At 39.7% G+C, this 15,390-nt stretch overlaps 1 protein-coding gene across 2 annotated transcripts in view; it reads left to right on the plus strand.

Annotated features, from left to right (window-relative positions):
• Csmd1 (CUB and Sushi multiple domains 1) overlaps positions 1-15,390 on the plus strand; it is a 1,600,162-nt gene that overhangs the window by 480,444 nt on the left and 1,104,328 nt on the right. For both annotated transcript variants that reach the window (XM_039094737.2, NM_001037327.2), the window contains exon 3: positions 15,122-15,234. In XM_039094737.2, the coding sequence (XP_038950665.1) occupies positions 15,122-15,234 (113 nt within the window). The remainder of the gene's footprint in view (positions 1-15,121; positions 15,235-15,390) is intronic.

Consider the following 15,390-nt stretch of genomic DNA (forward strand, 5'->3'; position numbering starts at 1 on the left):
ATGCCTACCAAGTTAGCATTTGTTGAACTATGATTGTGCTTCCATTGTTCTTCCACTGTGGCCACTGACACTCTGCTTGCTGTGGCTCTGCATGCCTCCTCAGGGATTTCAGGACAGAATAGAGGCTAAGACCCTGGGTGCTGTTAGAACACGTATCCACCAAGATTAAAACAAAATCCCAATGCCATAAACAAAAGAGTCTTGCTGAAGTAAGACCTTGGGCTGAGGAGTTAGCTCAGCCATAAAGGTGCTCCACAGGCAAGAGGAGCTCATCTCCAGAAACCGAATAAAGAGTTGGGTGTGTTGGCATTCATCTGTAATCATGGTTATGGCAAGGTGGAAACCAGTAGTTCTAGGAACACACCTTACAATCAACCTAATCTGATGAGTAAGCATTAGGACCTCGTGAGCAACTCCATTTCATATAAAACAAACAAACAAATATGAAAACAACACATTATGTTAAGAATAAAAATAATGTGAACAGCGGATTGGGGATTTAGCTCAGTGGTAGAGCGCTTGCCTAGCAAGCGAAAGGCCCTGGGTTCGGTCCCCAGCTCCGAAAAAAAAAAAAAGAAAAGAAAAAAAATAATGTGAACAAACCTTAGGAGCAATATCTGAGGCTGCTCACTGACTTGCTTTGGAATAAATAAGTGTCTGTGTAGTCGTGTAACCTAGGGTACCACACACATAAAAATAAATATCGCAGGCCAATTAGGTAGAGTTGGCTTAAGATGTCATGAAGACCTGTTTGTCTATTTCAATTCTATGATATTTTAAAAGTAAGAGTCTTTACAGAAACACACCCACTGAATGGCTTTTTCTTGTTAGGCAACATGGCATAGTAACAGGACATCTAAACTGGAAGCCAAGTGAGTAGAAAGTGAAGCTTTCCTTTAGTTCTGAGGGGCTGAGAAACATTCATAGGATGCTTCTCTGGTGATACAGGTAAAGACAATGCATTTTGGGGTTCTGTGGAAATCACTGAGAGGTAGATAACAGTAATCAGGGGTCAGATTCAATGAATTGAGTTCAAGGCAGCAGCTTATCCAGTGAGGATTCCCGTGTATCTCAGAGTAGGTGGCTGATGGACCAACCTGCAACATCTTACCAATTAGCTTGTTCATAAGACTCTACCCCCTGGTGTGCACAGGACATGAGGAGATATCTCTTTCTTTCCTGTAAGAAAGGTCAATTCAGGGTCAGACTTGTAAGTATATCAGATAGTCAGATACCCATGTGCTGAGTCCCTTCATTCAATACATGAGCTAAAAACATGGCTCCAGTGTGTCTCTGGGGAGGTTGGATAAACAGGGAAGGGGAATATGTGGACTACAAGTGGCATGTTTCCCACAATTAACTGGCCTATCTACAGACATCTCTATGGAATAAAAAAAAAAAAACAATCAAAGAACACACAAATTCTAATGGTATGAGGAGTTAATGGGCAAATGTTTCATGGGATTTCTTTTGGCGACTTTCTTTGCTAGATTCTGGATAGTAGAACTGAAACCTGGGTTTTCACTCCTATTCACATTTAGAGTCTTTACAGTTAATCGAAGAAACTCTTCAGCTTCATCCACTCATGGCAAATTAGCATAGGAATCCGCCCTGCCTCACCTCTCATAGATGCCTGACTAACAGAAATTCATTATCTATCAGAAACAATTCCCCATTTTGCGATCTGATCATCTCCTTTCTGTTTGTCTTGTCCCTCAATTGTGCCTGCCATTTTCAAAACAAGATGTCAGGAAAAAAAGTCTTCTGGGAAGCATAGCAGCATGGAGTTTTATAATTAGCGTCCCTGTGGAATGTCAAGTTAAGTCACCTAGACTGATTAGCTTAAGGAGAAGTGGGGACAAGGAAAGCTAAGGTAGAAATTTCAGAGGCCCATCTCCTGTGTCCAAGGATGGCTTTATAATGCGGTTTCACCTTGAGTAAAGGAATGCAAAGCCTGTGTCATATGGGTGCTACAGTGTTTCCTGAGAACAGGGCCTGGGTATCTGAGTAGTTTGAAGAGGAATGTTAGTGCTCATATAAGGCAAAGAGGACATGGAGAGATCCTGAGATCTGAAGAACCTTCATTGTTGCCCATGGAGTGAAGAGCATACTTTGCTGCATTAGGTTGGTCTATTTTAGTCTTGGAAGCTGGAAATTTAAGATCTATGGATGATTTGATTGGACACTCTCAGGTAACCAATTATGTTCCTTGTATCGTACAAGGCAGAAAGAGAAGGGGATATATATATTACTAATGGCTAACAGTGACGATTGAGGTCAACATTTCTCTTGTGTTATCTTTTGGGTTATCACAATGGCAATGCACAGTAGCCCAGGGAATCCTGCAGCTTACTGTCTTGATCTCATAGGAATCTACTTGCATCTACTTCTGAAATACTGGGGTTACATGTAGCCATCATGTAGGTAGCTATAAATTTTAGCTTGACCTAGCCAGTGCCATCGTAGATCACCATGACTCTCTCAGCCTTACAGTTTTCAAGACTTCCAGTAGGAACTCTGAGGGTCTTTGGACTGGATTCTTATCACTTTCTGAAGAGCTGACACCAGTGCAATGCTGTTTACTAAGCTACTTAGGCTGTCCTACAGCCTGTAATACCTCCACCCACAGGCATTTCCAGCTTTTTTGCAATAATGTCTGCATCCCCTTGCTTGAATAGCAGGCGAGTGCCAGTCCCTTGCTAAACTAAAGTTATCCTACAGGGAGAAGGCATGCAAGCTTTGGTGACCGAGTGCATAAATTTAGCAAGTGCTTCTGTGTCAAGGCTCAGACATTGATGTCTGAGGATGAAGGACTTTGGGGCTCCAAAGGAAACCATGACAGCCTAAGGAAAAAGTCTTGATGGGGAGGAGGGATCGTCCCTCAATGTTGCTGGACCAGTGATGCCAAAAGAAGCATTTTCCACTCTCCTGCTTGTTTGCTGTGGGAATATTACAGATTGGTGAGGCTTGAACATGGATAGGGCTGGATTGTCAAAATCCCATGGAAAATGTGTGACTCACTTCTGAGACTGTTTCCAAGAGCAGGGATGAAATTATGGGAGTGGAATGTGTGGTCTGTACTGTCCGTTGTCCTGAAATGTCCCATCCCTGCCACGCTATGCAATCTAGTTAAAGCCTCAAAACAACACAGCATTGAATTCTGCTATCATATTGAAACTGCCAAAATCAGTCACCAAAACCAAATTTGTGGTTGTTCTGGTCCATTAAGAGCCTTACCAATATAAAACAGAATTTGTTAAAGATTCTTTTCAAAGCTCATCAGAAGTACAATATTTATGATTAATTCACACAATCTTTTGGGGTCCTATTCATTGTGCCTCGCCACTCATAGAATCTGCTGCTCATTGGCTTTTTTCCCATGCCACCTAAATTAGATTTTTGTCCTGTAGTGTTGACCTCTTAAGTGTCTCTAGGAATGCATTTTAAATGTGAAAAATCGTGATTAGATTATATCTACTTTCTGTGGCCACGTTTATCCATGCAGAGTCATGCATTTTCTAGAGAAATATATGTGCTCCATTCTTGTTGTTGAGCACTTGAGAAAGTGAGGTTGACTTAGGGTCAGGGACAAGATGGTGCCAGGAATGTAGACTTGACATTCAGCCTGATAATGAGGTCTTAGCATAGCTAGCAGAGGGCAGTTGGTTTCTGTAAAAAGCCGCCATCACTCTCTGGACCTACCCCATCTGGAAAACAACAAGTCTTGCTTCTTTCAAATTCATCTTCAGTCATAATTAGTGGAAATGTCAAACTGCTTCAGAGGCTTTCTCTGACTTTGAGGTGAATGGTTTAGGCCAGTTCCCTGTTCTCATTTGCTTTCATACGTCAATGAATGATCTTCCCAGGATTACAGCAGCCTCCCCCCCTGCCTGTTTGTCTGTTAGTTTTGTTTATGTCACTGGAGCCATGAGAATGTCCTATGATGCGATCACAAGGCATGAAACTGAACTGAGAAAGTGCCCTTTTCTTGCCAGATATTCAAATTGGCTGTTCCTAGTCCCAGAGATTTTAAATTCCTGTTCTTATTTGAAAAGGAATTGAAGTCCCCATCCCTGCCACTAAAGAGAAAGCAGGTCCTATCTGTGGGTCACAGGGAAAGAATGAAGCTCCATGTTTTGTACATTTGGTCAAGCCTCCTTTCCACTCTCCAAATCTGTAACGCTGCCAAGCAAACATTCCTGTGAACATGGACTTTGAGTTTTAGCTGCTTTTCTTTTATTCTGCAGATCCTCTCTCTTATAAAAATGAGAGAAAGAGAGAGAGGTAAATGTATGCAAATGTCAAACCCCATCTTTAAATTCATAAGAATGTGAGGGAATAAATAGTCTTTCTCAATCAAAAGATGGGAAATTTACATCTTCCCATCCCTAGTGAGTGAGTACAAATGAGGAAGCTTTAGCTCTTTCAGACAAGGGCAGGTTTGAATATAAAGAAAACGAAGTACATCAACTTCCTTTTAACAAAGCTAGGAGGAGAGAAGTGGCTTTAGTAAATTGATTGCTTCCTGTTCCAGCCTGCTGCTGTCCATAGAACCCAGCTGAACAGGGATGCAGAAGACCTCTTCCCTCTGCAGTGCACCTGCTGGCCAGACAAGCATTTCCCTCTCAGGGCTTGGCGACAGATGTGTCCACTCTTCTGCTTCAAGGGTGAATTGTGCAGCTGGAGAGATGGTGAACGGATAAGTGCATTTGCTTGTTTCAGAGGAAGCATAAGAACCCGAGCTTGAATCCCAGCAACAATATAAGCTGCTGGGTAGAGTTGCCCATGCTTGCAACCGCACAGGTGGATCACTGAGGCTTGATGGCCATTAGCCTGGCTCCAGGTTCATTATGAGACTGTGTCTCTAGGGATCAAAGAGTGAAATCCTAGGTAGAGCGCTTGAGGTTTTCTTCTGCCCTCTGCAGTGTGTTCACAAATACACACAGTCCCCCATCACATGGATAGAACATCACATGTTTATGACACTTACACACTTATGCACCCACAACTTTAAATTGTATGTTGTCTTATTATCGATGTTCTTTATAGTTTTCTTTCAGAAATTTGATCCATGCCATTCAGTTGAAGCCCAGATTTTCGGGTCAGCCTCCAGTCTTTAGGTAAAAGTGTTTTCCATGTGCATTTTCATAAAGCCTGCAGTCCATTCCTGAAATCTGTCTTAAGCATGAAATGATTAGTTCCTGCCATGCCTGGAGAAAGACTCCTGGAAGGAATCTTGTCTCTGGTAGTTACCCCTGTGGTTTCCTCCTAAGTTAGCCATTTGCTCTAAGATGTGGTTTTCCTACTTGCAGTGTCAGAGGCAATGGCTGGGGGCTAGTGAATGTGCACAGAATTAGCCAGCATTACAGCTGGGGAGTCCATGACTACTCCACCTCACTAGACTCTGGCCCTAGAAAATCAATACAATGTGAAAATTACTTTGACCTGAAATAATCACTCAGTTGATAGCCAGGAAACTGAATTCTATAAGCAGTGTACGGCATGAGATCCAGTCTCTCCTGTTCTCAGATCTTTCATCTGAGAAGTAGCTTAGAGGAAGAGGCAGTGATATCCCTGGTATATTATATAACACATATGCAGTTGATAGTGTACAAGAAATTGTATATATATATCTATATATATATATATACATTGTATGTATTATATCTGTGTGTGTGTGTGTGTGTGTGTGTGTGTGTGTGTGTGTGTGTTCTGTATCACACAATCTCAGTATACTAAATTATGGTCAAGCTTTGTCTATTCCTATCCATGAACTTTAAGAGAACTAGTTAGGTAACTTTACAAACCATCTGAGAACACATTCAGAAATACAAAGACCCAAGTAAAGGTGGATAATGTTTTGGCTTCTTAAATATGCTAGATATTTCAGGTAATTCCCTCTTTAACTAATGGATTCCAACTATTCACATGTCGAAAAACTACATTAATATAATTCATTCCACTGAGAAAATTAACAGAAGAGCTTCACAAATACTTTCTCTCGCATGTTTTGAGAACTCGGGAGTTGTCAGTCGCATTTAGGGGTGACATCAGGCTCTCCAAATGTCTTAGGCTTCTGAATTGTTAAAATAATTTCTTTAAATCTTATATCAGGCTCTCTATTTCTGACTTCAACCCTTTTATGATTTCTCTCTTTTCAGTTAGTATCTGCTTCCCTCTCCTTCACCCCATCCAGATTTACAGCTGTCAATCTTTTGAATGGTTCCAGGCTTGCGTAGGTGTTCCAATCAGACCTCAGGAAGCTGCCCTGAGAAAGATTATTTCACATCTGGTCTCTTTTTTCCATCTCTCTTTCTCTCTACTTCAACTCTACAAGTATTGGCATGAATGATCATGTATGTGTGTATTACATATATGTATATAAACCATATATGTTATACATATACATGCTATGTATATATGTGGTATGTACACGTTTGTGTGCATGCTTATTCAATTGTGTAATATGAGCTTGTGTGTGGTTATGTGTGTGAATTCAAGTGAATGTAATAACATGCATGTGTGTGTTTATGTTTATTGTATGTTGTGTATAATTCTCCCTACAGTAAGTGTTATCAATAAAATTGCAGTTTCTATATTTGTGTAAGTTAGATTTATAATTACGAAGGGAAATTTAAACTTTGAAATCAATCTTATCAGATAGCACAGTGAAACAAATTTGCCTAGAGTTATTAGGCATATTTGACCCATTTTACTCTTCTTAAAGTTATTTCGGCCTAAGCACTCAGAAGTGGCTGCCTTTTCCCTTGGCTTGCCCACAGGGAAATCAGTTAGCGCTTTACCTCTGTTCCCACACCACATTGCGTGTAAGATTAGTATTAAACAGCCACTCTCAGGAGGAAATCCAGCAGGCCCAGCGAGGTACACTGAAGTAGCATGGGGCTTATCTGAAATCTTAACATGGAAAAGGGGCCTATCTAGACGCAAACAGCTTGAAAGGAGATCTTGATATGAAAACCCAACTAATGGATTCTTCACTAGAAAGACAATCTGGGGGTTCTTATCACTCAGGTGGAGGGCCCCAGTGAGGAGTGGATAGCAGTGAGTGAAGCAGGCAGTGGGTGTGAGGGACACTGGGCCATTTTAATGTAATTTCTAAAAGGCTCTGTTGCCATAACAGAGCCACTTGAACAGGATGTTATTTCCTGCTTGGGGGCAAAATCTGTTTAGATCTTTGCTTCTAATAGCATCTCACAGACACTGTAATTGTGAAATAACTTTCTCAAAATAACTCGGTGCAGGGATGGAGAGAAAAGATCAGTGAGATTAATTCTTGGCAAATTTGTCTTGAATGCAATTTGAGGAAATTATTTTATTTTATTTTTTTTCAGAGGCACTTTTATTAGACAGTGGTGCTCAGCAGAGAGAGAATCCCCTTAGGTCCTAAGGCTTAGGAGATAATTTTACTTAGTACAGACTAAGATTTCCCTAGTGTTCTAAATCACCTCCAACAAGATGAAAGGTCTCACAGGGTCTATGGGAAGACAAGAAGCCACCCAGGATAGGGTAGGGCAGGAACTTGCCAATGGGATCAGCAGTTTTCATGGAACGGCACCCCCTTTCTTATGATCTGAAGTTGTCTGCAGTAGCGGGCATGTTTCCGTCACAATGACAGTGGAGGCAAAGACTGTGGGCTCAGAGCTCGTCTCACATTGTCTCTGTAGTTCCAGCTTGTCCCTATTCAGTTTGTATGTAGGTGGCCATAGAACTCTTGGATTAGGAAAACTGCAGGGGCAAGAAGGTTCAGTTCCGATCAAAGGAACAGCTATTGTCATAGAGATGTCTAAAGGATCCAGGTCCCAGGTTGCAGGCATCCTATGATTGCTGTACATGGATGTGAGCAAATGCCCTTAATCCTACATCACCCACCCCCACCAAACCAGTACTTCCTTAAAATTTTCAGATTCAATCCTTGAGTATGTCAAAAGGGGGCTACCACTCTGTCCTCCCTCCTTTCTCAGGTCAAATCTTTTCTCTATATCTTCTCTGCCTTCCCGGGAAGTGTGTATTGGCTCCTTATGAAATGTATTGAGGCCGGTTCTATTATAATTTATGATCTACTGCAGAATCTACAGATTCTATAAGCTAGCCTCTTTCTTCCTTGCCAGGAAGCATTGCCAAAACACAGAACTCACCTTGTTTATGACTATATCCAAAGAGAAGAAAGATTTTTTTCCTCAGTCATATGAGACATATTTTGTTTGCACACAGATATGCATTCTTATATGAACACAAACACCTGAACATACACATGTAAAAGACAAAAGCAAATCTATAAAGAGAAACTTGATGATCAAAAAATGAAGGGTTTGGGCATAATTACCTATGTTTCTTTTTTCCTTCTGTATTCATGTAGACAGAAACACAGATCCTAGTCTCAGATCTCACTCCAAAAATGAATACTAAACCCATTTCTAGTTGGCACTAACAAATCAGGATTGGTGCTTAGGAGGTAATACATTACTGTCCAGAGGGCTTTGGTTCCTGGGAAGTCCCGGGCAAGGGGTATAAATGCGTGGACTATAAATAAGAAACACTGGCTTTCCTTGTACAAAGCCGATGTCCTTCTGGTTTCATTGTGTGCACTTCAAATTTAAGTGACTGGAGTCCTAGTAATACCGCCTTTTCTTAAGCTTTTGTCCCTGTGAGACTTTGCACAGTACAATGCTTTTCCCAAGACTCTGGGACTGTTGATAATTACAGCATGGAACTGATAAGGCAGGATTGATGTTATATAAAAGAATAAGCAGACAACTGAATCACACTAGATAAAGACAGGTGTGGCGCGGGAGGGAGGAAAGAAGAGAGAAAGCAGAAGTTTGTCATTTCAGAAGCCTGCCATTTAAACAAGATAAGGGACCCCAATGTGCTAATATCAATAGTCATGGAGGTCTCAGGGCAAAAAGAATACTGTACCAAGAGACTGGTTGTTTATGCCTCAAGAGTTTCAGAAGGTTTTTTTTAAAAACAAGAATTGAAGGAAACATAATGTTTCTACCTCAATCCATAGCAGGGGAGTTTACATTGGGTGACATTAAGTATAATATGTTTTAGTTGGTAACTGCTCAATGTTTTAAGTAATGAATATTTATTTAAAATTAAAGGTATAGTAAAATGCATGGTCAAATGAAGTACTTAAGTAAAATACAGGATAAAAAAAACTAGCAAGAAAAAAAAATATATGGATGGTTGTTTTTTGAAAACATGTCACCTGGAAACACTTCTGGGGAGCATGCATTTGAGCCAACTTATGGGTGTATTATGAAGAGATGAATTTATAAAAGTCTAGTTCCTACAACATTGACTTTCTTGTGAGAAATACAGATATTTTCCACCCACGGAAGCATTCTCCTAGCACATAGGAACATCTTGATGAAAAGTTAGTCTTAAGCAAGTACCTTTGTTGGTCTACCCCTTCCTTTAAGCTATATTCTAAGGATCTTTACATTGGGGTATGACCTGGAATGTGAGGAGATTAAATATTGAATATTAATGTCACCTTAGCTACATTTGGCTTATGGATATTTTCCTTTAAGCGATTATGTTCTCTGGAAGATGATTTGATTTAGTGATATTTCCTAATTTACTTAAAATATGCACTTGACATTTAACTAAGCCTTAGTTTTAAATATAATTGACATTTTAAAATCACAAATACTGATTATAAAATATATACATTGTATAATTCAGGAGTGCTTTTCTGTCTTGTAGACTAATTGCTCCCCCGTTATTTAAGCAGACTTAAACATCACCAGCTCCCTTTTTCTCCCATTCTTAGGTTCTCCTTGAATTTGTTGTTTAGTCCAACATTACTACTTCTGTCCCTCTGGATTCCCACACTCGTGTGCCTTGTGTGTACCAGATGATACTATAGTGCAAAATATTTTAGGTATAGTTCTACTACTCTCTTCATCTCAGTAATTATTTTGAGAAATAGAAGAAGAATAAACTTGTTCGATTTTCAAATCCATGCTTCTCCTGAGTGAACGCGTACCTGGAGTAGGGAGATGTTACCAACAGTCAGCCCTGCTTTCTTTTACAATTACTCATGTTGACAGGCATGAGCTATCTGTCACCAAGATCGCTGCCATGCGAGAGGGAAATTGGTTTCTCCCGAGTGGAAATATAAAAGAGATCCTACAGGACAATGGGATCCTTCTAGAAAAGACAGAGTGAACAGTATGTTTCGATTGACAACGACTATACTTTTCTTCTAAGAATGAAATCGATTTGTTGTCACCGTCGATTTTTTTGTCACCGTCCTAGCAGATCCACTTACCTGATCATTCTATCCCTGCCACTAGTTCAACTGGGAACTGGACAGAAGCCTGATGCTTTTACAAGATTGACAAGGTGGCTTTCTGCAGCGGGAGCTGTTGCTTGGAGTTTAGCACTGGGTAAAGAACTTCCCTTCCCGTCTCTCATCTATGGGCCAGCAAGGCATAGCAGTGGATGACTTGCAGCATCTAATGTAAAACATGGTGGCAAGAGTCAAGGCATGAGCAAGGTGATGACCATGGGGAAGGAGAGAGGTCATTCTACACTCTCCTCACAGTTGTTGCAAACGATGCTTTGATTCCTAGAGAAGTTCTCTCCACCAGTGTTTACATGTCCTTGCTGAGATCGACTTTGATACATAAAAATGAAACTGGCAAAACTGGACAGCTCTGTGCTTTGTCTTGCTTATTTCCTTTTAAGGCAGTTTAATTACAATGAAAAATAATGTGGCCCATGGGCATGCAAGCCTGGTATATATCATGGTCCAAAGTGACACGATGAATGAAATATGTATTTAAAGGTTTAAAGATGATTTAGTTTGAAATAGAAGATTCTCAGTGCTTCTGTTTCATCTATCACTTGAAAGTTAATGAAGAAATTGTTGTTATTAACTGTACATTGGGATTTTCTAGTAAGTGATTATTTTACTTATATTACTTATTATTGATTAATAATATTAATTATTATATTAATATTTTTGAAAGTCTCAAACCATTCTGACCTGTGCTCACTAAGCTATTTGCTATTTAGAAGTTGGTAGTCTCATAGCAAAATTTTAGTAACCCTCCACTAACCCTCTTCCCTAGTTCTAATGTCCTACTAAGTCACAGTATACTGACATGACCAGAATATTAGCTACATATAAATGACATTCACATCGCTAGTAGAAGTTTTGTTGGGTAACTTCCAAGAAAAACAACTAAGTTTGATAAGCATTGATTACTCATTTATTTTACATGTTTATTTCAAAGTTACCTATTCCTTCATTGATTTATTTTTGATTGGGAGTGTATGTCAGGCATGGGCAGGTGTCTACAGAGGCTGAGAAAGGGCACGAATCCTCTGGAGATGGAGTTACAGACAATCCTTGCGAGCCTGGTGTGGGGGCCGTACTCAGATTAGGATCTTTGCCTTTCAGCGCTGAGACATCTCTCCAGCTTCTCGTTTATTTTTTTAAGACACTGGCAAACTGTTTTCCAAAGTGACGGCACCACTTCCCACATTAGCTAGAAACCCGTGAGGTTTTCTCTGCCCTGTCAACAGCTTTGGATTCATGCTTTTCCTTTCAGCCCCTCTGATAGCGCCATGTTAGGTTGTCCTGGTTTGAATCACATTTTTTCTAGTGCCTATATGTTGCGTAATATATTTGCTATGGACTTCTTTGCTATCTATCTGTCTTCTGTCTGCGATTTGAAGAGCGAGGGCTAATTTTACTCATCAACCAGACAAACTGGGAAGAGAAATCGTCACCATCCCATTGCCTTGTGCTTATGTCTTTGGGGGCAATTTCTTGACTTCTAATTGATGTAGGAAGGTGTAGCCCACTGTGGGCAGCACTGTCCTTAGGAAGAGCTTTAAGAAAGGGAGTTGATAATGTGGTAGAAGCCAAAAAGTAGCTTTCCTCCACAGCCTCTGCTTCAGTTCCTGCCTTCTGGTTCATGCTTGGGCTGGCTTCCCTTGATGCTTGACTGTGGTCTTTAAACTACAATAATCCTTTCTTTCCCAAGTTGGTTTTGCTCCTTATTTTATCACAGCAAAAGAAAGCAAACGAGGACCTGATTTCTGTGTATTTTCCCACTTTTCTAATTGTATTGCTTGTTTCTTTTACTGTTGAGTCTTATATATTCTAGATAATTTAACTTGTCCAGATAATTGGCTCGCAAATGTCTTCTCTCAGGCTGTTGAATGTCTTTGGATCCTCTCAATAGGGTATTTCATAAAGCAAAGTTTTAAAGTTTTATGAAATCCAATTTATTTACTTCCCTCTCCTGGATGATAAATGTAGTATAACACAAAGGGACTCTTTCCATACCATGGGTCTTAAAGACTTGACCTGTTTTTAATAAAAAGTCGTATAATTTCACATTTTAGGTTTCTACTTGTGGGTCATGGTATTATAAAAGTATTTACTGGCTCTAGGACAGTTTTTGCTCATGGAGACACAGTTGTTGAATTTCTCATTGACTGATTTTGAAATTTTTCAAAACAGGAGTCAGGTATGCTCATGGAGGTCCATGTCATGCTTCCTGTGTTGATCCACTGTTCACCGCTTTCAACAGATCCTTACCAGATGGTTTTCATTCCGTTAGCTGTAACACAAGCCCTGGAAATGATGCTGCTAATTCCTTGTTCTTTCCTTGTTTCTTTGCCACATTATGTTTAGAATAATTTTGTCTCTATTTACAAAACCATCATGGGTGCTGGACATCTTTTTAGCTCGTTTCATTTTCACATACACACGTGCACATTTTGACCCATTTACACTTTACATGAAATTGACTCCTAAGAATCGTTATGTGAAATTTTCAATCATTTCTAATTTTCTGGCAGAATTTTTGAGATCTCTCATGCATACCATATATTATGCAAATCAGGATGATTTGATTTATTTTCCTGTTTGTGTCCCTTTAATTTTTCTTTTTCATTTTGCTGTAGATAATGCTTAAAGCTCTGTATTGAAAAGGAGTAGGAAATATGGATGGCATTTTCTTCTTACTGATTTTATAGGATTTCTCAGACTTTTCTCCATTGAGACTGTTGGCTGTGACTATGTACTATTTATTACGTTAACCTATGTTATCTCCAGGCCTACTCTCTATGGAACTCTTATTATGACAGAGTGGTGCACTGTATCAAAGGCTTTTTCTGCATCTGTTGAGATGATCATGTGATTTTTGACTTTGAGTCTGCTTCTCTGATGTATTACTTTTATTTCTTGACATATGTTGAACCATCCATGAATCTCCATGATAAAGCCAACCTAACTGCAGATGACCTTTTGAGATATGCCTGTATTCAGTATGCATTCTGGAGATATTGGCTTATAGTTTTGTTCCTGATTGTGTCTTTACCTATTTTTTCCTTTCCTTTTCTTTCCTTTCTTTTCCTATTCTTTTCTTTCCTCCTCCTTTCCTTTCTTTCTCTCTCTCTCTTTCTTTCTTTCTTTCTTTCTTTCTTTCTTTTTTGTATTATTATTGTACTGGGATGAGATTGAGTTTGGCAGTTCTCCTATTGACCATCCATAATAAAGGATTTAAATACAGTTGTTTTGCAGTCATGTGAAGTATATGCTGTATATGTGTTCATATCATATCTTATACATACACATGGAGACTGAAAGTTAAGGTTGGGTATCTTTTTCAATCATCCACTCATTTAATTTTTGACACTAGATCTTTCACTGAACCTGGAACCCAAGGATATGGTCTGTGAGCTACGCGTATCTCCCTGTTCCCAGTTCTGACATATGTATGGACTTACCGTATACACAACTGCTTTTTTTTAGGTGCTAAGGTCTGAACTTAGGTCTTCAAACACTTTGCAGATTGAATCATTTCTTAGCCTGAGAGCTAATTTTTCTAAATGAAACAAAAGCTGACACAAATAACATTAAGGGAAAACAAAATAAGCATGATTCATGTTTGTATAATAATCGTCATTTGCTCATTTGAATATAATATTATTCTCAAGCCTATTAGTTCTGTCATCTTATTAATAAATTATCATGCTATTATTGCTAATAGTAGATTATCTTGAGTCCATCTAGACCATTGATTCCATAATTTTCAGCAGCCATAATAAGGTCACTACCAGTGCAAGCTAACTAGCAAACCAGAATCCCTCCTGAAGAGGGTACCCATGTGCTCGACCTTCTGCATGACTGCTTAGTGTGCTGGCTATGCTCCTACCACATATATCTACAACTGGATATCTTTAGTTATCAATTTACATGAAGTATCGTCTGTTCTAGTTTCCTTTGACCTTTTATAAATGTGTTGGTTTTCAAGGTACTACACATATGTAGTCACTAATATATTCTTCCTTAGCTCCGATCATTTTAAAAATTACTCAAACATAGTGGTAGTTGGAAAAACATTTCTCACCAACCAAAGACTTTACCTTGAAAATAAATGTTAATGTGTTAATGTTAATATCAATGATGAGGTTTCTGAGGATGGTAACTGAGTTTCATTGTGAGCAGTGATAAGCTTACAGCTTCTCCTCTAGAGAAACCACAATTTCTTTGGAGTAAATATAAGCACAAACAGATGCCGTGTTAGATGTGAAAAGCATCGAATGGCGACTGAACACATAAGGATGTGTGGGGTGTCCCATCTCACACAGTAAAGCATGTGCAGGTGGATGTCCTGTTGCATACAGTAAAGCACATGTGGGGTGTCACATCTCATATGGGAAAGCATTGTATAGTACTATGTAGCCCTAATCCATTCTGCGGAAGACTCCAGTGAACAGTTCTTTCACAAGGAATTTTCTCAAAAGTTATTCAAGTAAGCAAATACGTTAACATGCAATACTCTTACAATGGCTACCTAAGTCTTTGATGACGTCACTTTGAAAAAGGTAACATAATTGAGAAGAGACTAAAGCAGAGCATGGTGTTGTATCTGTAATCCCAGCATTCAGAAGCCTAAGACAGAAGAAAGACCACTTCGAGTTTAGCCTGAGCCTCAAAATAAAAGCCACTTGGGACAAACAAAACATTATCAAGGAACGTCAGTAAACCAGCTCCAACTGGCAAACGTGTGTACTTTAAGCATTTAACTGAAGATTTTCTGACTCCTTATCTATCTCCCAAATCCAGGCTGTCAGGATTCCAGCTGCCTTCTTCCATCGTGAGCACCGGGTCGCTCCTCACGCTCTGGTTCACCACGGACTTCGCAGTGAGCGCACAGGGTTTCAAGGCCATGTATGAAGGTAGGAGTCGGCCGGCACTTGGCATGTTGTTCATCTATCTGCTGAATGCTGCTGTGAGATACTGACGCAGATGCAGATGGGTTGTAATGAGGAAGTACTTGACCGTCCTTTAATACATTGTCAAGCCGATTCAACATTGCCTTCTTATATTTGCCA

The sequence above is a fragment of the Rattus norvegicus genome, chromosome 16 (assembly GCF_036323735.1).
Source record: "Rattus norvegicus strain BN/NHsdMcwi chromosome 16, GRCr8, whole genome shotgun sequence".
NCBI lineage: Eukaryota > Metazoa > Chordata > Mammalia > Rodentia > Muridae > Rattus > Rattus norvegicus.